At 32.4% G+C, this 25,525-nt stretch overlaps 1 protein-coding gene and 1 long non-coding RNA gene across 3 annotated transcripts in view; one reads left to right on the forward strand and one right to left on the reverse strand.

Annotated features, from left to right (window-relative positions):
• LOC143068645 (fibroblast growth factor receptor 2-like) overlaps positions 1-24,038 on the forward strand; it is a 46,828-nt gene extending 22,790 nt beyond the window's left edge. For both annotated transcript variants that reach the window (XM_076242867.1, XM_076242868.1), the window contains exons 8-14: positions 290-453; positions 2,860-2,972; positions 7,676-7,786; positions 10,674-10,870; positions 13,550-13,669; positions 18,736-18,806; positions 23,696-24,038. In XM_076242867.1, the coding sequence (XP_076098982.1) occupies positions 290-453; positions 2,860-2,972; positions 7,676-7,786; positions 10,674-10,870; positions 13,550-13,669; positions 18,736-18,806; positions 23,696-24,023 (1,104 nt within the window). In that variant the 3' untranslated portion in view covers positions 24,024-24,038. The remainder of the gene's footprint in view (positions 1-289; positions 454-2,859; positions 2,973-7,675; positions 7,787-10,673; positions 10,871-13,549; positions 13,670-18,735; positions 18,807-23,695) is intronic.
• Positions 1-25,525, reverse strand: part of LOC143068653 (uncharacterized) — a 511,029-nt gene that overhangs the window by 308,588 nt on the left and 176,916 nt on the right. The gene's annotated exons all lie outside the window — the stretch shown is intronic.

Below are 25,525 nucleotides of genomic sequence, written 5' to 3' on the forward strand. Positions count from 1 at the left end.
ATGTTCATCAGTAATGTTTAGATTATGAAAATAAAGATATTCAATCTAGACAGAATCTAATTTAGTTTTATGGAAGTTTTTGTCAATTTTAGATTTGAATATTTATAACAGCTTTGCATCTGGACTTGCTTCATTTATTTTTAGCGATAGTCTGTGTGCTCTTCAAACTTTTATGATGTTTATTTCTATTACAATTAATGATAATTAAAAAAATGACATGGATCTGCACACAAATTTGAAACAGGTATACATTTTAATTTCATATCAGAATGTTTTGCATCAATTCCAGAATGAGAATTACCATCCATACAAATCTTATGATGGTACACAACCATTTGTTTTACCCACAATCAGAATTGAACCTGGTCCAAGAAGACGCTTGTCATCTGATTTGACCATGATGTCAGAGTATGATCTCCCTCTGGACAAACACTGGGAATTTAGACGGGAACAGTAAGTTAAAGCATAACATTGACCATTCCATGAAAGTTATCATACTGTAAAGACATATATATTGACTCATGACAACATTTTAACTTATATCTGTCGACCCACAAATAGCATTGCTCACTGTTTCTGACATCCAGATTGTTTCTTTGGTTAAAAGCTGTATAATGACCTGATATTTGATTGGTTGTATCAATTTTCAGATGAATTCAATAGATATTGTAACCACTGTAGTATGAAATATAACAAGAAGTTTTTCCAAAAACTCTTTTTTTCCAAGGTTTAACATTTTCTCATATATATACTGGAATCATTAGGGCTCAACAATAACACTTGTCTGATTGTCTTGTACTAGAGGATAAAAAGGTCAGACAAGTAAAAGCTATATCAATATTAATTTAATTTAACAGGTTTATATGCTCTTATAATATACTAGATTATGGAGTGTGTGTCCGAGCGAGAATATTTAGTCAGACGTCAGTCACTACCCTGATATACCCTATCTTTTTTTGGGTAATTAATACAGATAGCGTTTGACATCTTTAGCTGAACAGATTAATCATTTTTTCATAACTTAATTCATTGTATGCTGGTTCATATTCTGGACACCAGTCTTTGCTCCTTTCTAATATAATTCACAAACAAAAAACAAATAGGAAGCTTAGAAATGGAAAAATATTAAATACTTAACTCGTTCAAAGGGTATCTACACGTCTCAATCTTCAAAATCGCCTATCTAAAAATACTACCATAGCTAACATTTTTAAAAATAAAAATTGTGGTTACCCTTCTATCGATAAGTGTCATGCCAAAAAATGAGTAACATGTCCCCGTCTTTCCACCAAAAATATGTATGAAATGGATAAAACTGGAAAAAGCTGACAAAAAATTCGACTTTAAAATAAAAACAAGATACAAATCCAATGAATTTACATTGACATGCCTAATTCAGACGGTGCCTCATATGCAAGTCTGATTTGACTTGGCATTGTTAAAAAGTAGATCCTAAGTTCTGTGACATGACTAGTTTCAGTTTTTCTTGACTCATAATTTTTGAAAAATATTTCAAAAGATATAAAACTAACTTCTGTTCTATTGTTTTAAATTTCTTTTGTTCCTTGAATCAACTTATAATGCAAAGTCCTCCTGGACAAGTTGAAAAAAATGTTATTGTAGAGGCCTGATCATGCAATACAATGTGAGAAACTTGATTTTCTGGTAATTTTTTAAAAGAGCAAATATAACATTCTCACATTACCTAGATAAAAAAAAACATGTGTCTCGGTACAAAATTGTTCAAAAACCCTGAAAATTGTAAATCATTAGTAATAAATGGTTTAACCCATTAAAACATTTAATCCATCACTGCAAATGGTTGCACCTGTCCTAAGTCAGGAATCTGATGTACAGTAGTTGTAGTTTGTTTATATAATTTATATGTGTTTCTCGTTTCTTGTTTTTAGCTCACCTGGCCCGAAGGTCCAAGTGAGCTTTTCTCATCACTTGGCGTCCGTCATCCATCGTCGTTAACTTTTAAAAAAATTTTCTCCTCTGAAACTATTGGGCCAAATTTAACCAAACATGGCCAAAACATTATTAGGGTATCTAGTTTAAAAATTGTGTCCAGTGACCCGGCCAACCAACCAAGATGGTCGCCAGGGCTAAATATAGAACATAGGGGTAAAATGCAACTTTTGGCTTATAACTCAAAAACCAAAGCATTTAGAACAAATCTGTTTCAGTGAAATTGTTTATCAGGTCAAGATCTGTCTGCCCTAAAAATTTTAGATGAATCGGACAACCTTTTGTTGGGTTGCTACCCCTGAATTTTGCTGTTTTTGGTTATTATCTTGAATATTATCATGATTATAATAGATAGAGATAAACTAAACAGCAATAATGTTCAGCAAAGTAAGATTTACAAATAAGTCAACATAACCGAAATGGTCAGTTGACCCCTTTAGGAGTAATTGCCCTTTATAGTCAATATTTAACCATTTTTCATAAATCTTAGTTATCACCAAAACACAATTTTGTCATGTCCTTGAATATTCACATAGACAAAAGTGAGCGACACAGGCTCTTTAGAGCCTCTGGTTTTATATAGATTAGAACGTTGGTTTTCCCGTTTGAATTGTTTTACTCTAGTAATTTTGGGGCCCTTTATAGCTTGTTGTTCAGTGTGAGCCAAGGCTCTGTGTTAAGGCCGTACATTGACATATAATGGTTTACTTTTATAAATTGTCATTTGGATGGAGAGTTGTCTCATTGGCACTCATACCATATCTTCTTATATCTAAGAAAATGTGTACAACTATTAGAATTTTATTTAGTTATATATATATGGTTACATCAATCAGTATCTCAATATCTAAATGAATATGAGATGAAATAATTTATTTATTGTTATAGGTTATCACTTGGTGAACCTCTTGGGGAAGGAGCATTTGGTAAAGTTTTTAAAGCAGAAGCTGTTGGTTTAAATAAAGCTCCAACAACTGCCATAGCAGTCAAGATGTTGAAGGGTAAAATTTACTTATATATTTTAGATCAAAAATCAAATAGTATTAATGAAAACTGGATTTATGCTTAGGTTTTCTTTTTTTATTAGACAAGCATAAAATTTTGGGAAATAAGAATTGATTTTTTTCCATCTTTTTTATCTTTATTGAAAAATTTGCATTGTTATGGCCCTGCAATGAATATGGCCCGCAACAAAGATGTCGGTGCCATATAGTTTTGCCCATGTCCGTAATTCGGTCATTCTGTAATTCTGTCATTCCGTCATTCCATTATTCTGTCATTCCCTAATTCCACAACTAGGAATTGTTAAGTTTCAGTTTTGTTCCGCTTGGCTCATTTTTGCTATAATTATGGGCTTTGAACTTTGATAATTTTTTGAAAATCACAGTTAAAAGGATGAATTGTTTTAGTATAAAGGACAAGATTATAAATATCCAATTAATGTTCTGATTCAAACAATAAAATAATTACAAATCAATTAATGTCATTAGTGCTGTAATGAATTGTTAAAATCTCAATACTTTTATTTTTTATTTGATGATTCTAGCTGTTAATCTGGATTATCTCACCTCAATCAACAGGCCTTGAAGTAATAAATATTTGAGTCAGTTTTTTGTACTTATACAAATAAAAACCAATCAAAATGCTGGATTTTATGTTTTGAGCAAGATTTTTGTGCTCCGAGCACTGAGCAAAGTTTTATGACTTCAACCCCAGGTCTAATGAATGTCAAAACAAATCAGTGACAGGTTGACCTTGTTCCTAATTAAATTTGTTCAGGTTACAATTATGTGATAATCATGTTTTCAATCATAATTTCTTGAAAGGTTTTAAACAGTTGTTTAAAAGTTGAAAAGTTACAAAGTAAAAACGTATTTATAAAAATAAACTTCTCATAGAATAAATCATCACTTTACAATATTATGTCACATGACTGACCAACATGACTTGTGATCACCTGATATATTATATGGTTTATCTTTTCAAAATGAGTGTTGTTTATTCAATTTTCATACACTTTTCTTCAACTCTTTATGATGAACACATACAAAACAATAAGTTATGACAACAAGGAACACAACTTTAGGCTAATTTAACCAAGAACAAAAGCTTTATTGTGTCTTCAATATTAAGACAATTAGCAAATTTCCGGATTGCAAAACATATTGACAAATTTACACGAAAAACGTAACAACAAAGATATAAAATGTATTTTATTTGAATAAAACATGACAAATCAAGAATATTAATATTATAACACATAAAAAACAATCAAGGTTTGAGCAAAAAAAATCCTTACTTTTCACTTCAATTGGAAATTTCTTGGTCCAATTTTGGACCTGAAAAAAAACTAAGAAAATATTTGTAGTCATGTATAACACACAGGGTATAAATGTAAATGTGTTCGTTATACATACCAAAAGACAGTGGATAGTTTGTAGGATCGATTAAAACCCATTTTAATGTCCCATTTATTATGCCCCATTTTGGTGCATTATGTTTTCTGTTCTGTGCGTCCATTCATTCGTTCTTTTGTTAGTCCATTTGTACATCTGTCCATCCATTGGTTCATTCTTCTGTACGTTTGTCCTTCCGTCTGTCTGTCCCACTTCAGGTTAAAGGATTGGTTAAAGTTTTTGGTAGAGGTAGTTTTTGATGAAGTTGAAGTCCAATCAACTTGAAACTTAGGGCTCATGTTTTCTATTTTATAATCTTTGTAATTTTTATGCCAAACTTGAAATTTTCCCCCATTTTCAAGGTCCACTGAACATAGAAAATGATAGTGTGGATGGGCTATTCATGTACTGGGGACACATTCTTGTTAGCTATAACCATTTGAGCTTATGTTATCACCAATGACTTGGCGTCCATCATCATCTGTTGTTAACTATTTCAAAAAACCTTCTCTGAAACTACAGGGCCAAAGATTTCAAACTTTAACAAAAAAAAATTTCCTTAATTATCTGGTATCTTGCTTATAAATTGTATCCGAAGTTTTGATCCATCGACAAACATGGCTGCCATTGTTGGGTTCCTGCCACTAAATTGGTTATTTTTAGGATTTTTTTTAGTTTTTGTATGAAATTAATTAAAGATAAAGATAAACTGTAAACAGCAAAAAATGTTCAGCAAAGTAACATCTTCAAAAATGTTTTTTATGACCAAAATTGTCAATTGACCCGTTACGGAGTTATTGCCCTTTAAGGACAATTACACAAGTTGTTTTATTTTTTTTTAACTTTATAAATCTTCGCAAATGAATTTAGTATAAATTTGTATTTTATTTCCTTGTACTTCAAGAAACAAAGACACTATGGTTAAAATGGAACAAATGGGTAAAATGCATTTATTTGCTTTTAATGAAAATATGACAGATACAATGAACATTGTAATGGCATTTGTAAGCCTCTTATTATTAAATATAAATTGAAAAGCAAAAACAGTCATTGATGAAAGATTTAAGCAAAAAAACAAACTTGTGAGCAATGCAAGCTCTGCTTGTTCTATTGGGGATCCAAGGCAGTGGCGTAGCCAGGGTTGAAATGATGTGGATGTTTTGCCGAGTCAAGCGAGCCGAAAAATGTTTTGGACCTTTTTGTGCAGAAAATATTTTTTATTTAAGCACATGTACTCCCCCAGAATCCGACACTAGTTAGATTTTTGTTTAAATTCAAAATACCCACCAATTCATATATTTATATTTTTAACCAAATTTTATTGTTTCCTTGAAACTACCATCATTCAATTCGTAAATATTTAATGTAAAGTTTCCCCCCGAATCTTCTATTTGACATATCAAAAACCGTTTAAGGTTCATGTGGACCCTATGGCTAAAATCGCCGTATTTTCACCTCAAAATTTACTCTGAGTACAGGCAAACCTGTGCATCTGGAAAAGTTTTAAGGCATAGCATGCCCTAGATAAATAGAATTCAAATGCATTGTATGAATTAGAAAATTTATAACTTAACTGGATTTTGCCGTACACTTTTTTTCGTCCCTGCAGAAGATGATAAAATTAACAAACAGTTGAGTTTACCTTGATATGGTCCACTCAGGTACACAGTTTAAATGACCAATTATTGTTAGGTATCTATTGTCCATCTGATGTCCATGTCAAGCAATACAGCTCACTTCAATTATTACCTGTGGGGAAGTTCTCAAACCTGTTTCCCAACTTAGTTTATTTTGGCACCTTCTGGAGGAATGAAAAAAAGTGCACGGCAAAATCCTGGTAAGTTTTTATTTTTCTAAAACATAAAACATATTTGAAATTTATTTATCTAGGGCATGCCATGCCTGGAATTTTTTACAGATGCGCAGGTTTGTCTGTACTCAGAGTAAATTTTGAGGTGAAAATACGGCCATTTTAGCCATAGGGTCCACATGAACCTTAAACGGACTCCATTACAGCGGCACTTCTGTATAATTTAGGAACTTCTGAGTATAGGAACTGAAGTGACTTCTCTTTCCAGGAATTTGAGTCTACAACCTTAGATTTTTTGTTACTGAGCTAAACACATGCAGGAGACATAAAAATACCAGGCGTCCGATCGTCCGGTCTTGTTAGCACTCTCATGTGTACAATTCTTGTCAGATTAAGTGAAACTCATATCATAAGCAATGTCTTTGACAATTTTGAAAATAATTTGTAATCAAATATTTTTAACTAGTAATGTCCCTTTGAAATATAAATTGTAATAGAAATCCCATTTCATTTGTTGTGAAGCTTTTATTTCTTTTTAGATATTAAAAATAAAAAAGAAAAGAAATAAAAGTTTTTTTTAGTTATTCCCTTGTTCCTTGGCCTTTAATAGATAAAATATGACATGTAATGTGCATGGCGGGGAATATTGGATCTTTGTTCTTTACTGAATGAAAATAAAATTAGTATTTGAACCTAAATAGAAACGGGAATTCATAAGCCTAGGACTTGTCACAATCTATTACAAATTGATTTGTTTTATCATGTCGTTTACAATGTCGCAAGAAACGATATCAGGATATGGTGTTTTAGTTGTTAGTTACTATAGTCAAATGAGAAGCCATCCCTCCACTAGGTTCAATTTCAGATGAAACATGTCCACGGGTCTGCGTATCAGTCCTCTCCGCTTGCCTTAGCTGATGACATAGACTATTTATACGAACAAAAGTAAACTTGAAACACTATTCTGCGATTCATGTATCAAACTAAATTATCCTAAATGAAAGACCAGGCATACTGCTTCGAAAATGACTGGACGTTGTCCTCATATCCTCAGCCTTGTTACATTTTGATACTTCCGAGTTAAACTGCTGTTTTTTTTATTTTTGTTTTGTCAAAATGATGTGGATGCTTGAGCATCTGAGCATACATGCAAGCTACGCCACTGCAAGGGGAAGGTTCCTGATCAATGTTTTTGAATGGGGACATATAGTAAATGGAACCCCTCTTTGTCCTGGGTTGGGACAAATTACTTTTGATTCATTAACATTAGTTTGATACCAATTTTCGTGGGTACAGGTGAACATTGAATTCAAATGTTCATTGAATAACATATTTTGAATAGGCTTTGAATACAGAGATTGGAAAACTTACAAAATCAATTATCCACGATTATGCAAGTTTTAAGCAATCCATGAAAATGAATGAATCCACAGTATTCTTTGAATGTGACCAATGGTTTTATCCATTAATAATTGTCAATATTGTTTAAATATTTTAGAGGATGCAACCGATAGAGAATTGACAGATTTAATGCAAGAAATGGAAGTGATGAAATTAATAGGATGCCATGAAAATATCATTAATTTCCTGGGATGTTGTACACAAAATGGTAAGTGGTGTACTTTAAGGGTTAAAAACGATCTTGGTCCAATGGGCAGCACTTGTTGTCTGTCGTCCATATATTCAATGTCCATTAACTTTTTAAAAAATCTTCTCCTCAAATTACACAGGAACCATGCTTTGAGAAAACCATCAACTGCCCCCTGTTGGATTTGCTCCAAATGGTTTAGTTTCAGAGATATATACAAAAATCTGCATTTTACCCCTATGTTCCATTTTTATTCATGTGGGCCATGAGGGTTGGAAGGTGGGGGTCATCTGATACATTTTTTAAAGAAAAAACATATTAATTATTATGGTCAAGTATGGTTAAATGTGTCTCAGTAGTTTCATAGAAAGAAGATTACCCACACATATCAGATTTGCTCTAGGTGTAATACCACCATTGATTTTTCCCTATTAAAATTGAAAAAGGAAATGGGGAATGTGTCAAAGCGACAACAACTCGACCATAGTCTTTGTTAAATTTGCACTTTTAGAAAAAAATGTCAGAATTTATCTTTGTTACAAATAAAGATATACTTGGCATGAGTAAAGTTTTATCCTGTCCAGTACTATAGAAAAAATTTAACATAACATTTGATTGCATACAAGAAAATAACCATCACTGGAACTTATACCAATCAAATTTCTCCACTTATTCCACCCCCTTAACACAGAATTGTCAATATTTTGAGTTAGAGCTGGTAGAAATTTCTAATTAATTTTGATATTATTTGTCTCACTGGTTGTACACTTCACTGTAAAAATCTTTTTGAGAATGAGCAGGTGCAATCTAGATTCTGTTCTTTAGCAACTTTCCTAAATGATTTGCTGGCTTCAATTTGTCAAACTCAATCAAAGTAAAGGATTTACATCTTTAGTTTACAGAAATTCTTTTAAAATGTCATTTTGGCATTCTACGGCTATAATAAGCATTTTAAAGCAGTTTACATTTTATTTCTAAGTGACATGCTGACTTTCTATCTGACAGCTTTATTATTCCTGATATTTGTGTTTCTGTGCTTAATCAAATTTAATAAACCATTTGTGAACTCTGAATATAGAGAAATGTAGATTATCACATAAAAAAGTGCAGCATATCTTGTATTCATGGCTCTGGTTAAATGGCCTAATTGATGTATGTAAAATGTGAAGAGCTTTGTACATCAAATCTGTAGTCTATCACAAATATTTCACTAAATCTGTAAAAAAAGCACTTTACTATATTCAGTACACCTAGGCTACCATATTTTTATGCCCCACCTACGATAGTAGAGGGGCATGATGTTTTCTGGTCTGTGCGTCCGTCTGTCCTTCCATCTGTCCGTCCGTCTGTCCTTCCGTCTGTCCGTCCGTTCGTTCCTTCCTTCCTTCGTACCTTCAGGTTTAAGTTTTTGGTCAAGGTAGTTTAAAAAAGAAGATGTGGTATGATTGCCAATGTGAGAACTATCCACTATCCACAAAAGACCAAAATGATACAAACATTAACAATTATAGGTCACCGTACGGCCTTCAACATGCAATGAGCAAAGCCCATACCGCATATAGTCAGCTATAAAAAGCCCCGATAAGACAATGTAAAACAATTCAAAGGAGAAAACTAACGGCCTTATTTATTTTAAAAAATGAACGAAAAACAAATATGTAACACATAAACAAACGACAACCACTGAATTACAGGCTCCTGACTTGGGACAGGCACAAGCATAAATAATGTGGCAGGGTTAAATATCCACCTGCATTGCAGAACACTGTTCGAGACTAGAATCATTAGTTACTTTAATTATCCTTTACTTGATCGCATGCATTTTTTATCTACTTGCATGAAACTTTTATCAACACAATCTTATTCTCCTGCCTACGAATCCCTGTTTTATTTTGTATTCTATTGTATTTGATGTAACGTTGTATTAGAAAACGTCACAATACTCAAACGTCAAGCCAAACCATCGCACTTCAGCGAAAGGACCATCATACTTCAGCGCAGACCATCCCACTTCAGTGTGGCCATCAAATTTCAGCTTGACCATCCCACTTCAGCGTCCCCATCACACCTTCAAGTACTACATATATATTACAATGGAAAAGTTGGTCCTTCATATAGCAGCTAACAGTAATAGAAACTTTGTATTTTTGCAACATCAGAAGAACAGAAATTAGTAGATTGATTAATATGGTTTTTTTTTTAAAGTCACATGAAACGAGTGACTGGTGAAAAATAAAGTTTATCCAATTCTTGAACCAATGCATGTATATATCATAAACTTAGTCCTCTGTGCACATTTTTTATGGAAATATATCATATAATTGTCAATTTTTTTTCTTTCTGTCTGTTATGATTTAACAAATATGGAAGCTCATTAAATGTCATGTTTTGACTCCGAATTTTACCTTGTCACCTTATAGTAAACAATCAACAAAAAAGCATGGATATGTTTTACATGTACAATCAAATAATAGTTTATTTCAGTGACAGAATCATGCATATTGCCATCACAAGATTTTTACACAATGGTTCACGCTAAGGTCACTTTGCATGCGGAAAATACGTTGGCAAATTGCTTCCTGGAAGCAATCAATTAAAAAATGTAAATTTTTTCTAAATGTGGACAAATTAAAGAATTTTCTTCAGAAAAAAATATATGTACATAGGTTTAATAATGAAAACTATCCATTTTGTTATAAAAAAACATTTGCATGTTTTTTTTAAATTTGAGGTTTCATGACTTTAAAGTTATTTATACAAGGATATCAAATATGTAATCTGATGATAATAAAGACATGATAAAAAGTAGACATATATGTGTACATGTGTATTCACAATTGTCAATCTTAGGTTAACCATGTTTTCTTGAAAACTATGAAGAAATTGTCAGAAAATTGTATAATTTCAGGGCCATTATATGTATTGGTTGAACTTGCTCCACATGGTAACATGCGAGACTACTTGAGATCAAGAAGACCACATAATTCTGCAGGATACAAAAAGCAAGATTTAGAAAAAGGCTCATTCAAACCATTAACAGAAAAAGACTTGATATCATATGCCTACCAGATAGCCAGAGGAATGGAATACCTGGCATATAGAAAGGTTAGATTTAGATTTAAACTTTTTTGTGAATAATTTTAGTTTATAGACCTTTAATGCTAATTTATTCTTTGATTAAAAAGATAAGAGTTATTATTATGTTATTAGAACATAAAGAGAATCTTCATAGCTTCATGATATTGTGCTTTTTGTCTAGCCTTCGACTTTAGTTGAAAAAGTGAGACATAGCAATCCTACATTCCGTCCACGTCAGCGGCAGCTGTGTCCTCAAATATTCACTCTGTGGTTAAAGTTTTTAAAATTTTAATAACTTTCTTAAACTATACTGAACTTCTACCAAACTTGGACAGAAGATTGTTTATGATCATAAATGAAGAAGTGAATTTTGTACACAAAAAAAGTCCATTTATTCCGTATTTTACATACAAATGGACTTAAATTTTCTGCGGTGAAATATTACAATCACTCTGTGGTTTAACTTTTTAAAATTTTTACAACTTTCTTAAACTATACTGGGTTTGTACCAAACTTGAACAGAAGCTCGTTTATGGTCAAAAGATAGTATCCAGAAGTCAATTTTGTAAAAATAAAGTTCCATTTTTTCCATATTTTACGTATAAATGGACTTAAATTTTCTGCAGTGAAACATTATATTCACTCTGTAGTTAAAGTTTTTAGAATTTCAATAACTTTCTTAAAATATCCTGGGTTTGTACCAAACTTTGACATTAGCTTGTTTATGATCATAAAACAGTAGCCAGAAGTAAATTTTGTAAAAAAATAAATCCATGTTTTTCTGTATTTTACTTTTAAATGGACTTATTACCCGGCCACGTCCACTTGTATTTTTTGTCCATCTGATGAGTTAAGCCTTTTTCAACTGATTTTTATAGTTCGTTCTTATGTTGTACTGTTATACCACTGTCCCAGATTAGGGGGAGGGTTGGGATCCCGCTAACATGTTTAACCCCGCCACATTATTTATGTATGTGTCTGTCCAAAGTCAGGAGCCTGTAATGCAGTGGTTGTCGTTTGTTTATGTGTTACATATTTGTTTTTCGTTCATTTTTTTTTCATAAATAAGGCCGTTAGTTTTCTCGTTTGAATTGTTTTACATTGTCTTATCAGGGCCTATTATAGCTGACTATGCGGTATTGGCTTTGCTCATTGTTGAAGGCCGTACACTGACCTATAGTTGTTAATGTTTGTGTCATTTTGGTCTTTTGTGGATAGTTGTCTCATTGGCAATCATACCACATCTTCTTTTTTATATTAGATCTTCCACTAGGAAACAACACATTCACTCTGTGGTTTAAGTTTTTGAAATTTTAATGACTTTCTTATACTATTTCTAATTTGCACAAAATAGATATAGGAAGATGTGGTGTGAGTGCCAATGCGACAACTCTCCATCAAAATAACAATTTATAAAAGTAAACCATATGCATTATAGGTCAATGTACAGCTTTCAACCAGGAGCCTTGGCTCACACCAAACAAACAGCTATAAAGGGCTCCAAAATTACTAGTGTAAAACCATTCAATCAGGAAAACCAACGGTCTAATATATATAAAAAAAACAAGAAACGAGATACATGTATAAATCACATAAACAAACGACAACATCAGATTCCTGACTTAGGACAGGTGCAAACATTTGTAGTATGATTAAATGTGTTAATGATACCAAACCTTCTCCCTTTTTCTGAAACAATAGCATAACATCAAAACATAGAAAACCACACGATAAAATATCAATTGGAAGGCTTATAACTCAATCAAAAAACATAAATTAGCACACTATGAACGAATAAATTTGAACTGCGATACCTGAATGCAAATGTACAGTTAATAAAATATTAGGGACAAACATTCAAGGCCAAAAAGCAAACAAATAAGTCCAAACAAAGCCATGGCAAGACACCACCATGAAATATTTAACCCTTCGAAAATAATCACTTTTTTGAAGAAAAAAAGAAGTGAAAATTAGTAGATATTCGAAATAATCAAAGCTGGTTTAAAAAATCAAATCAAGACAAGATCCATATAAAATAACAAAAAAACATTATGAAAAGTATCAACAAGTTATATTAACAAGAAAATACGATTTGAGAGTACTGACAGCTAGTTAAAAGCCAAAAACAATTAATAATAGAAAAAATCATGCATCAGAGACTGTATTTAAGCTTGTTTATGATCAAAAGCTAATATCTTAAAGGAAATTTTGTTTAAATGGTCAGTTGAACCCTTAAGGAGTTATTGCCCTTTATAGTCAAATTTTTTTTTAACAATTTTCATTAAACTTTGGTAAATTTTGTTTAATTTTACAAAATATTTTCCTCTCTAACAAATGGGCCAAGTTTATATAGAAAATTGTAAGTAGCAAGAATGTTCAGTAAAGTAAGATCTACAAACACATCACCATCACCAAAACACAATTTTGTCATGAATCCATCTGTGTCCTTTGTTTAATATGAATATAGACCAAGGTGAGTGACACAGGCTCTTAAGAGCCTCTAGTCTGATTTTTTTTTGTTAGCTTCATATTTGGTAAAAAGCTAAACTGAAAAATGCATATTTTGTCAGCTTGTAGTGGTAAAAAATAATTTCTTTGTGATTGCTCATATAGAGAATAGATAAGTAACACTAGAGCACTCCTTCTTGTATGGACAAAGAGGTCAAGTTTAAGTATGATTTAATAGTTTTTGTTTTTCTATTACAGTGTATTCACAGAGATTTAGCTGCAAGAAATGTGTTAGTTGCTGAAGATGTCATAAAAATTGCAGATTTTGGTTTGACCAGAAATCTTACCAATGTGGATTATTACAGAAAGACTGGAGATGTAAGACATTTAAAGCTCACCTGGCCCTATGGGTCAAGATAGCTTTTCTCAATACTTTGTGTCAGTTGTCTGTCGTTGTCATTGTCCATTACTTTTTACAAAAATCTTTTTCTCTAAAAACTAATAAACCAAATGTTACCAGACTTGGACTTAATCACTATTGGTATTAGTTCAGAAAATTGTGTCTTAAATTTAAGACCCTGACTATCAAAAATGTCTGTCATGGCTAAAAATATAACAAAGGGGTAAAATGTAGTTTTTGGCTGATATCTCTGGAACTAAAACATCTACAGTAAATCTGAAATGAGTTGAAATGTTCATCAGGCTTTGATCTATCTGCCCTGAAATTTTTGAACAAAAACTAAAGGTGTAATACGACCATTGATTTCCCCCAATCAGTCTGTTTAATTTGCACTTTTCATAAAAAATTTGACATGACATATAAGAAAATAACCATCACTTGAAGTTAACCAATCAAATACCCCCTTATTTAATACGTGTTATACGCTTTAGTAACCTCAAGTTTCCAAAAAATTCTACTGAAACCCAAAATAAAAAGTAATGGTTTTTTGAAATACCAAAGATAAATGTTAACCTCCCATACATGTTTAATGTACTGTAATAAAATATAGGATTAATTACCTGCAACTGTCAAATTCAAGGGAACATACTTTATGCCCCAGTTTTCCAGTCTGGGCATCTGTCTGTCTGTTCTTCCATCTGTTCTGCTCCAGGTTTAAGATTTTGAAGTCCAATCAACTTGAAACTTAAAACACACTTTCCCTATGGTATGATCTTTCTAATTTTAATGCCAAATTAGATTTTTACCCAATTTCATGGTCCATTGAACATAAAAATGATAGTGCAAGTGGGGCATCTGTGTACTCTGGACATATTTTTTGTTAGAAAATACATTGAAATTAAACTATGACACATGATTCGGTATTAGCCAATCAACTAATTACTATATAATGTAAGGTATAAAAATAAGATTTCAGTTCAGTTAAGAATTCAACACGAAGTATTATAAATTCATATTGTTAACATTATGTTATAGATAATGCTTATTTTAAGGTTTTTCTTGTCCTAGAACACCCTGAGGGGTGTCAGGATTGATCAAATGAAAGACCAACCGTAGGGAGGTCTTTCTCTGAGCAATCCTGACAACCCGAGACGTGTTCTACGACAAGAAAAACCTTAAAATATGCATTATCTGACTTATATACCGTCAAAAAAAAATTAGTTTTTATAAAGATTTGCAAAATTTAGTATCCTATTTTACCGACAACACTAAAGTGGGATATTCCTTTCTAATGCGTTCAGGTTTTAATACACCCTACGACTCAGTTAGAATGTGAAATAAAACTCACAAATTAATCTAGATATAAACCTTTTAAAAAATATTATCCATACACAATAAGAATATTACTGCATACCTGTCAACCTGTGACGATGAAAATGCAGGTCATGACCTGCATTGAAGAATCAAATCTCAGGTCATAACGCGTACGAACTTTTTCGAGCTGAATTTCAGTATTTATGGTACATTTTCTTATAATGTATATCAAAGATACCAAAACATCAATGCATGTTCACTTTGTTAAGTCATTTTAAATCTTATTAAATATTATTTCATTGCACATTTAAAGATTGTTATAAATTTGTGTAACTCAGTCTTATGTGCTTTACTTTTTGAGAAAAAACACTACAATCATCAAACACTAGAATTTAATGTAATTCTTAAATGTTTGAGACTATTGACTATGTAGCCCTTAACCATAGTATTTTTCATTGAACAAGGAAATTAGACTATGATAAAATATAGTAATACAGTTAAAGGAAGTATATATTTAAAAAATAATTTTCAACTTTTTTTTAAAAATTGTATAAAGGTATAAAAATAATGAAAAATTAAGTTATTTTTCAATATGTATTTGAATTTTATATTTTTATGATTTAATCTTTTTCACCCATAAAACGTAAATATAAGAAATAATTTTGAATGGTGACAAATAAGGGGAAGTAACTCTAGTTCAGTTTGTAAACCAATGGCGCAATTTATTTACGACCTAAAGCTAAGGTAATTGGTGTTAATTAACAGTGTGTTTCACACCAAAGCTGTCAAGTGAAGCCATGTACTTAATGGGTCACTTAATTTGACAGTTTACATAGCTAGATGAACTTTCTGTTCCTGGAAGAATTACGAATTTGCCGGTATTTCAAAGGAATATTACTTATGAAATCAATCTCAAGGCTAAGAAATACGGGTGAAATCGGGTCATTTTCGGAATTCCCGGGTTATTTCAATGACCTGGCGGGTGTTCCGGGTGATCCCTCAGAATTGTGAAAATCTCGGGTCACACCCGCAGAATACGGGTCAGTTGACAGGTATGTTACTGTAACTGCATGAAGTAAGACACAAATGTATTGTTACCATCCGATAACGGTGTATGACAAATACAAGACACATTGTAAGTAACTTATTGTACCACTTAGTTTATGGAAAAGGGGGAGGGGTATGGTTTTTTTTTCTATTTGAAATGTCATTTCTATCGCGGAAAAGTGGTTATTTTTTTAACAATTTTTAACCAGATTTTTGTGACAAAAATGTCGGTTATTGATTTGGGGATGTACGGCGGGCGGGCGGGCAGGCGCCAATCAAATGTTGTCCGTGCATTAACTCATGAACCGTTCAACCAAAGCTTTTAAAATTTTAATATGTTGTTACTGACAACTAAATGAAGGTCAAGTTCAATAATGGCGATTATGACTTTTACCGTTCAGGAGTTATGGTTCTTGAAAGATTGAAAAATGAAATTTCCAGTCGTGTATGTGCATTTACGCATGAACTGTTCTACCAAAGCTTCCCAAATTTTAATATGTTGTTACTGATGACAAAATGGAGGTCAAGTGTAATAATGACGATTTTGACTTTTACCGTTCAGGAGTTATGGTTCTTGAAAGATTGAAAAATGGAGTTTCCAGTCGTGTCCGTGCATTTACACATGAACTGTTTTACCAAAGCTTCCCAAATTTTAATATGTTGTTACTGATGACAAAATAGAGGTCAAGTTCAATATAGACGATTTTGATTTTTACCGTTCAGGAGTTATGGTTCTTGAAAGATTGTAAAATGGCGTTTCCATTCACGTTGTTGCATTTACTCATGAACCATTCAATCTAAGCTTTTCAAATTTTAATATGTTGATACTGATGACAAAATGGAGGTCAAATTTGATATTGACGATTTTCTCTTTCACCATTCATCAGTAATGGTTCTTGTGATAAATTTTATATTTTATTTCCTTGTATGTCAAGAAGCATAGCTCCTATGGCTAGAATAGAACATGGGAGAAAATGATTTTTAACCGGATTTTTGTGACAAAAATGTCGGTTATTGATTTGGGGATGTACGGCGGGCGGCCGGGCGGTCGGTCGGGCGGGCGGGCGGACGGGCGGGCGGCAATCAAATGTTGTCTGTGCATTAACTCATGAACCGTTCAACCAAAGCTGTTAACATTTTAATATGTTATTAGTGACAACTATACGAAGGTCAAGTTCAATAATGGCGATTTTGACTTTTACCGTTCGGGAGTTATGGTTCTTGAAAGGCGGCAATCAAATGTTGTCTGTGCATTAACTCATGAACCATTCAACCAAAGCTTTTAAAATTTTAATATGTTATTACTGACAACTATATGGAGGTCAAGTTAAATAATGGCGATTTTGACTTTTACCGTTCAGGAGTTATGGTTCTTGAAAGATTGAAAAATGGAGTTTTCAGTTGTGTCCGTGCATTTACTCATGAACTGTTCTACCAAAGCTTCCCAAATTTTAATATGTTGTTACTGATGACAGAATGGAGGTCAAGTTCAATAATGACAATTTTGACTTTTACCGTTCAGGAGTTATGGTTCTTGAAAGATTGAAAAATGGAGTTTCCCGTCGTGTCCGTGCATTTATGCATGAACTGTTCTACCAAAGCTTCCGAAATTTGAATATGCTGTTACTGATAACAAAATGGAGGTCAAGTTAAATAATGACGATTTTGACTTTTACCGTTCAGGAGTTATGGTTCTTGAAAGATTGAAAAATGGTGTTTCCCGTCGTGTCTGTGCATTTTCTCATGAACCATTCAGCCAAAGCTTTTGAAATTTTAATATGTTGTTACTGATGACAAAATAGAGGTCAAGTTCCATAATGACGATTTTGACTTTTACTGTTCAGGGGTTATGGTTCTTGAAAGATTGTAAAATGGCGTTTCCATTCACGTTGTTGCATTTACTCATGAACCATTCAATCTAAGCTTTTCAAATATTATTATTTCAAAATGTTGATACTGATGACAAAATGGAGGTCAAATTTGATATTGATGATTTTCACTTTCACCATTCATCAGTAATGGTTCTTGTGATATTGCCAGGACACAAATAAATGTAAATAAATCCAGTTTGCTGTCGTTGTGACAGCCTCTTGGTTTTTTTTGCTTTTGAAGAAAATAGGACAATTCAAAGAACATTTAAATAAATTGAAAAGCCAAAATAATCATTGATGAGAGATTTAACCAAAAAAATTAAGGTGAACGATTCAGGCTCTTGAGAGCCTCTTGTTATTTATGAAAGTCTGTATTAAAATTCATCTCATGTATATGATAATGTTTCTTTATTGTAGCGATAAATTAACAAAGCTTCACGTTATTTGTTTCTAAAATTAAAATGCGGGCAATGAAGGTTTCTTTTTCATCTATCATCGATTGAACTTTAAAATATAAATTTCCAAATCAGCAACAAAAAACTATCAGACGAATAAAATTTTGAAGTAAATTATAGATTGCATTTTTATAAAGGAAAATAATGACCTCACACAGGTTATTATTTTATGCCTTTGAGCATATTTCATTGAAACATGGTATCGTCAGGGTTGATTCTGAAAAAGAATGACCTGTTGTCTGAAAGAAAATAACTCCATATAGGTATATAAAACCTAAACATGCATATATACTTTGGCCATTGGATTTTAAGCAGCCATCATGCAATAAGTATTAATGGATAATGTTTTTATTGCAGGGTCGACTACCTGTGAAATGGATGGCTCCAGAGGCATTATTTGACAGAAAATATACTTCCAAGAGTGATGTGTAAGTTAATTATTCAAGTTGTTGTTTTCACTTCTAACAAAAATACATGTTAAATGTTATCTTCAGAAAGATATAAAGTCAGGGGCGGATCCAGCCAATTTAAAAATGGGGGTTCCCAACCCAGGACAAAGGGGGTGTTCCAACTATTTGTCCCCATTCAAATGCATTGATCTGCCAAAAAAAAGGGGGGGGGTTTCAACCCCCGAAACCCCCCTCTGGATCCTCCAATGTAAAGTTAATTGTTTTAAAAACATTAACAAAGAACAAAAAATTTGTTTTTTGGTGTTTAAATGCCACATTATAAGTACTGCTTTTGGAAAATTTAGTTGCTGCTATTTTTTAGCTCACCAGCTTTTGGCCCCATGTGAGCTTATGCCATCACTTGATGTCTGTGGTCTTCTGTCTAGATTCATATTTCAAAAATCTTATCCTCTGAAACTACTAGGCCAAATATCTTCAACCTTTAAATAAATGTTTCTTAAGGTATCTAGTTTATAAAAGGTGTCAAATGCCTATTCTGGCATATTTCTCAAAAACTAAAGCTTTTACTTAGCAAATCTGACATGGCGTAAAATTGTTCAATTCGTCAAGATTTATCAACCCTGAAATTTTCAGACAATTTTTAATAACCCATTATTGGGCTGCTGCCACGCAATTTTTGCAGTTTTCATACAACCGCAAAAATTGTGAATTTTTTGGTTGTACATGTATATAGGTATCATGTTGGCCTCGGCGTCAATGTCGTCTTTGTTGGTGTCCGAAGACATTTGGTTTTCGCACTCAAACTTAAGTAAAAGGAAATAGAAATCTATGAAATATATACACAAGGTTTTTGACCACAAAAGGAAGGTCGAGATTGATTTTGAGAGTTTTAGTCCCTACAGTTTAGGAATTAGAGGCCAAAAACAGGTCCAAAATAAGCATTTTTCTTGTTTGTTGCTCAATAACTTTAGTATAATTAAATGGAAATCTATGAAATTTTAACACAAGGTTTATGACCACAAAAGGAAGATTTGAATTGATTTTGGGAGTTTTGGTCCTTATCAATTCGGGGCCAAAAGGGTCCAAAATTAAACTTTGTTTGATTTCATCAAAAAATTAATTATTTGGGGTTCTCTGATATGCTAAATCTAACCGTATATTCAGATTCTTTATTTTTGGTCCTGTTTTCAAATGGGTCTACATTAAGGTCCAAAGGGTCCAATGCTTTTCAAGTGTGAAAAACATCAACAAAATTTATACATAATCGGGAATGTCCTTCTTAAAATACTCTTCGTCTCACACCGTAACTATATATAATACTTTAGCTATTTGACCAACGATGTATAAAAAAATTGAACAAATATAATGTCATCTTTCCCAATTTTTTATGTAATTATAAGTCTGTTTCAACTGGAAAGAATACCCCTAAAGCGGACATGCAGTTTATTCTTTAAATTGCTATCATTGAATATCAAGAGAGAAAATAAATCCTGAAATTGATTTGAAACTTTGATACTCTATAGTTTTCCTGGGAAATATTCACATCCCTCAAGGATTATTAGTGTACTTCTAGTTGCGTACATATTACATACATGTCGGAACAATTGTGATGATGATGAATTTCTTCCTTTTTTCAAGAACAATCTAGTTGATATATAAATGTCCATAACTTCGATGAGCCAAATAAAGTTATTTATTCCATAATGGTATTATTTTAGTAGGTTTATAATCCTGGTACCTTTGATAACTATCTCTATATGAATTGGATTTTGAATAAAAAAGCATATTCACCTGAGAAAGTGTTATTCAACGCGCTAAACGTCACGCGCTTTTACATGCAACGTTATGGTAAAATGTTTCATGTACAATTTGATTTTTGTCGAGCCTGCAACTTTTGTTGCAGAAAGCTCGACATAGGGATAGTGATCCGGCGGCGGCGGCAGTGTTAGCTAACTTCTTAAAAGCTTTATATTTTAGAAGGTGGAAGACCTGGATGCTTCATACTTTGTATATAGATGCCTCATGTTACGAAGTTTCCGTCAGTCACATGTCCAATGTCCTTGACCTCATTTTCATGGTTCAGTGACCACTTGAAAAAAAAGTTCAGATTTTTTGTAATGTTGAATTCTCTCTTATTATAAGTAATAGGATAACTATATTTGATATGTGCGTACCTTGAAAGGTCCTCATGTCTGTCAGACAGTTTTCACTTGACCTCGACCTCATTTCATGGATCAGTGAACAAGGTTAAGTTTTGGTGGTCAAGTCCATATCTCAGATACTACAAGCAATAGGGCTAGTATATTCGATGAATGGAAGGACTGTAAGGTGTACATGTCCAACTGGCAGGTGTCATCTGACCTTGACCTCATTTTTATGGTTCAGTGGTTATAGTTAAATTTTTGTGTTTTGGTCTGTTTTTCTCATACTATATGCAATAGGTCTACTATATTTGTTGTATGGAATGATTGTAAGGTGTACCTATCTAGCGGGCAGATGTCATGTGACCTTGACCTCATTTTCATGTTTCAGTGGTCAAAGTTAAGTTTTTGAGTTTTGGTCTTTTTATCTAATACTATATGCCATAGGTCATCTATATTTGGTGTATGGAAATATTTTATGATCTTTATGTCAGTCGCGCATGTTTTATTTGACCGTGACCTCATTTTCACGGTTCATTGCACAGTGTTAAGTTTTTGTGTTTTGGTCTATTTTTCTTAAACTATAAGTAATAAGTCAACTATATATGTTGTATAGAAGCATTGTTAGCTGTACATGTCTGCCTGGCATGATTCATCTGACCTTGACCTCATTTTCAAGGTTCCTTGGTCTTTGTTTAGTTATCTTGGTTAATGTTAAGTTTATGTGACAGTTGTATTAAAGCTTAGCTTTATACTTAGGACTATCAACATAATATCAATGATTAGTATAGAAGGCGAGACATTTCAGCATGTGCACTCTTGTGGTATATGTTTGGCATTAAATACAGTTTCTTTTCTCGGAATATGGAATAAAACAATTACTGTCTTTTGTTTCGGTAAATATGGGGTTTAATTGACTTTTGAAAAACTGATATTCACTTCGACCGTCGGCCTCAGTGAATATCAGTTTTCCAAAAGTCAATAAAACCGCATATTTACCTCATCAAAAGACAGTAATTGTATAATATCGACCTGTATTTAAATCTCTTCTTCTTCTTCTTCTTTTTGTATACAATAGTCTATCGACATTTGATGATTACATACTGTTGGCATGTGGGGACTAGTCATTTTACAAAACTTTTACCCCAATTTACGCAAAATGTATGTTTCTTTCTTATGCTTTATGTAAACATGTATATATTTTAATTTGCGCTATAGTTCCTTAACTTATTATCCAGGCATATATACGAATGGTCGACAAGTGCGTACATTTTTTTAAATCAATATTTCTGGCATGTTCCAATCTGTCCTTCACCATTGACAACAAGTATATATTACATTTTACCAAATTTACCCTTGGAAAAAATATGTATATAGATTTTTACTTCATCAAATCTGTTGGTTTTTTTTGGTATTATTTATATTTTTATAAATAATTTTCTTTTCACCAGAAATGTTATTCATAAACAAGCGTATGAGTTTAGTAATGACTATATATTATATCACTTTCGGACACGCAAGATAGAGATGTATATTATACACCTAATAGTTCAAAATTGAAAGATATAAGTTATCGGCCGTGTACACTGATCAATACCCTAAGAAGTGAAACGATGCATGCATTTGCAAGCTCGACAGGAAATCGCTGGAATACCTGGACGTGTCACCTCACCCCTTACAATACCTTTAGCCATGCGGGTGATCAGTGGAGCGAAGATCCTAATTTATTTGAATCAAGTTTATTACATAAAAGAATTATGAACTAATTAGATTTTCAAAAACAATTTAAGTTTCACGGAACACTTATTTATGATTTGAAATTTGACTTTTTTACTTTAACTAATTCCAATATTATCAGTCTAAAAAAACCAGATCATGGTTATTTTTAAAAAAATAAGAACATTTTCCGTATCAAGTTAGTAACTAGTCGGATTTGGATATTAATAAAAACATAAAAAAGAGAACTGTTTTGAACAGAGGATTTTATTTTATAGCCTAAAATACTGAAAGATTTGAACAAACAGTGAAATGATTCCAGATTCTAAAGAATTTGTGTTAGCATTTATAAGAAACATGATGTAGATGTTCTGGAAATTAAGTCTTACGAAAACAAAGGTCAAAAGACTGATACTATAGTTTAATTCAACTTGTTTCATATTGTACTGTACAATGCACGCCATGTGACAAAATCCTCGCGTGTAAACTGTTAAAAAAGCGTGTATTACACGCGAATATCATGTCACTTGACATGTATGCCTGTACATCATCTTAAGGTGGTACCTAACACTACAGGGAGATAACTCTGTAAAATCAGCAGAACGTTTTAATGACGTTGTGTTCATAAGGGAGTATTAAGCTTCTCAATGATCAAAATAAGTGTTTGTCAAACTGCTATATAACCAGTGTAATTTTTCTGATAAAACAGTTGGTTCAAACTTTTTGAAATTTTTATATTTTTGTCAAAGGGTCAAAGTAAATACTTTGTCAACATTTTAAGAAAATTAAAGGAGCCAAATTAATTTTAGTTAAAGTGTTGGGTACCACCTTAACGAATTTATATCACAGGTTCTACAGCAGTAATATTTTCCCCAAAAAAAGGCCTTACAGATACTTTATGATGACTGATTTTTATAGGACCTTGCTTCAAGTAAAAAAAAATTGCAAAGATGGTTGAAATAAAAGCATATTTTGATTCACTAAGTAATTTAAATTTATTCATAAATATATTAATCCTTGTTCTTTACAATTTTAATCTTTTTTTCATAGTTGGTCCTATGGAGTATTGTTGTGGGAGATATTTACACTCGGAGGGAATCCTTATCCATCTGTACCTGTGGAAAGATTATTTGAACTTTTAAAAGAAGGTCATAGAATGGGCAGACCTCCATATGCTTCAGAAATAATTAATAAAACGATGCAGTCCTGTTGGCATGAGAATCCATCAGGGCGACCATCTTTCAATAACCTTGTTATTGATTTTAATCAAATGTTGACCTCTATGGACAACAGAGGTGAAGTAAGTATTTATTCTATAATTATGGAATTATCAGAAAAAATAAATAGTCAAAATGGTTTTTTTTATAAATTCATTTAAAGTCTGATATTTACTTTATAAATCTTGTTCCCAAATATATGTCTATATTATACAAATGTCAGTGTAATTTTGTATGTATTTTCTGTTAGGCCAGGGTTTTTCAATTTTGCTGGTTTACATATTTTTCACATTAAAAAGTCAAGTTGGTCGGTAGGAAAAAAAAGTAAAAAATATCTTTCAAGACCACAAATATGTAAAAAAAAATATGTTTCACATTTCTAGCAATATGAGTGGTATGCTATTTTGTCATCATTTCTTAAATTCGTTATCCTTGAAATATAATTACTCAACAGTTATAAACAAAAAATGCATGGTATTCTCATCCAAGTTTTGTCCACAGACAAAGACAACATTATATTGTCATTTCACAAACAGATCCTCATAGTTGTCTTCCTGGAATTCATCAGTTGTCATGCATTCCTGTTTGAATATCAATAATGTGGTCATTTTAATAAATTTCCTGTTACAAAACTTTGAATTTTTCGAAAAACTAAGGATTTTCTTATCCCAGGCATAGATTACCTTAGCCGTATTTGGCACAACTTTTTGGAATTTTGGATCCTCAATGCTATTCAAGTTTGTACTTGTTAAAAAAAAAAAAAGATTTTAAGTATTATGAGTAATAGGATAACTGTATTTGGTATGTGCATACTTTGCAATTTTCATGGCCGGCAGACAGTTTCCACTTCACATACCTCATTTCATGGATCAGTGAACAAGGTTAAGGGTTAATGGTTAAGTCTAGATGCTAGCCTATAAGCACTACGTCTTCTATATTTGGTGTTTGGAATGTCTGTAAGTTGTACATGTCCAACTGGTAGGTGTCATCTCACCTTGACCTCATTTTTATGGTTCCGTGGTTATAGTTAAGTTTTTGTGTGTTTTTTTTCCATGGAAGTATTATATTGACAATACTTCCATGGTTTTTCTAATACTGTATGATATTGGTTTAAGTACTATATTTGGTGTATCAAATGACTGTAAGGTGTATATGTTCATCAGGTTGGTGTTATCTGACCTTGACCTCATTTTCATGGTGTTTATCGTCGTAAATGATTATAAAAAGCTCTTATAAAACCCTGAACCAATATCTACCAAACTTTAGCTGCATGATCCTTAGGTTACCTAGAATATATAAGTTTGTGCATTTTGTTCCTTCCTTCTTGTCAACCAATCAACATGGCAGCCATGGATAGGAATTAATAGGACAGAAGGGTAAATGCATTTATTTTATTGTATCTTGAAAATCTGACATTAACAAAAATGTTCACAATGTCAAGTTCTTTCTATGTCCGCCATAATTATCAGATGTCTCCTTACATGAATTATTGCCCTGAATTACATTTTTTATACGACTGCAAAAATTTGGTATGACGTTGGCGTCGTCATCGTCGTTGTCGTCTGAATTAAGAGGCATGGTTTTTGCACTATATAACATTAGTATAAGCAAATAGAAATCTATGAAATTTGAACACAAGGTTTATGACCACAAAAGGAAGGTT

The sequence above is a fragment of the Mytilus galloprovincialis genome, chromosome 3, assembly GCF_965363235.1.
Source record: "Mytilus galloprovincialis chromosome 3, xbMytGall1.hap1.1, whole genome shotgun sequence".
Taxonomy (NCBI): Eukaryota; Metazoa; Mollusca; class Bivalvia; order Mytilida; family Mytilidae; genus Mytilus; species Mytilus galloprovincialis.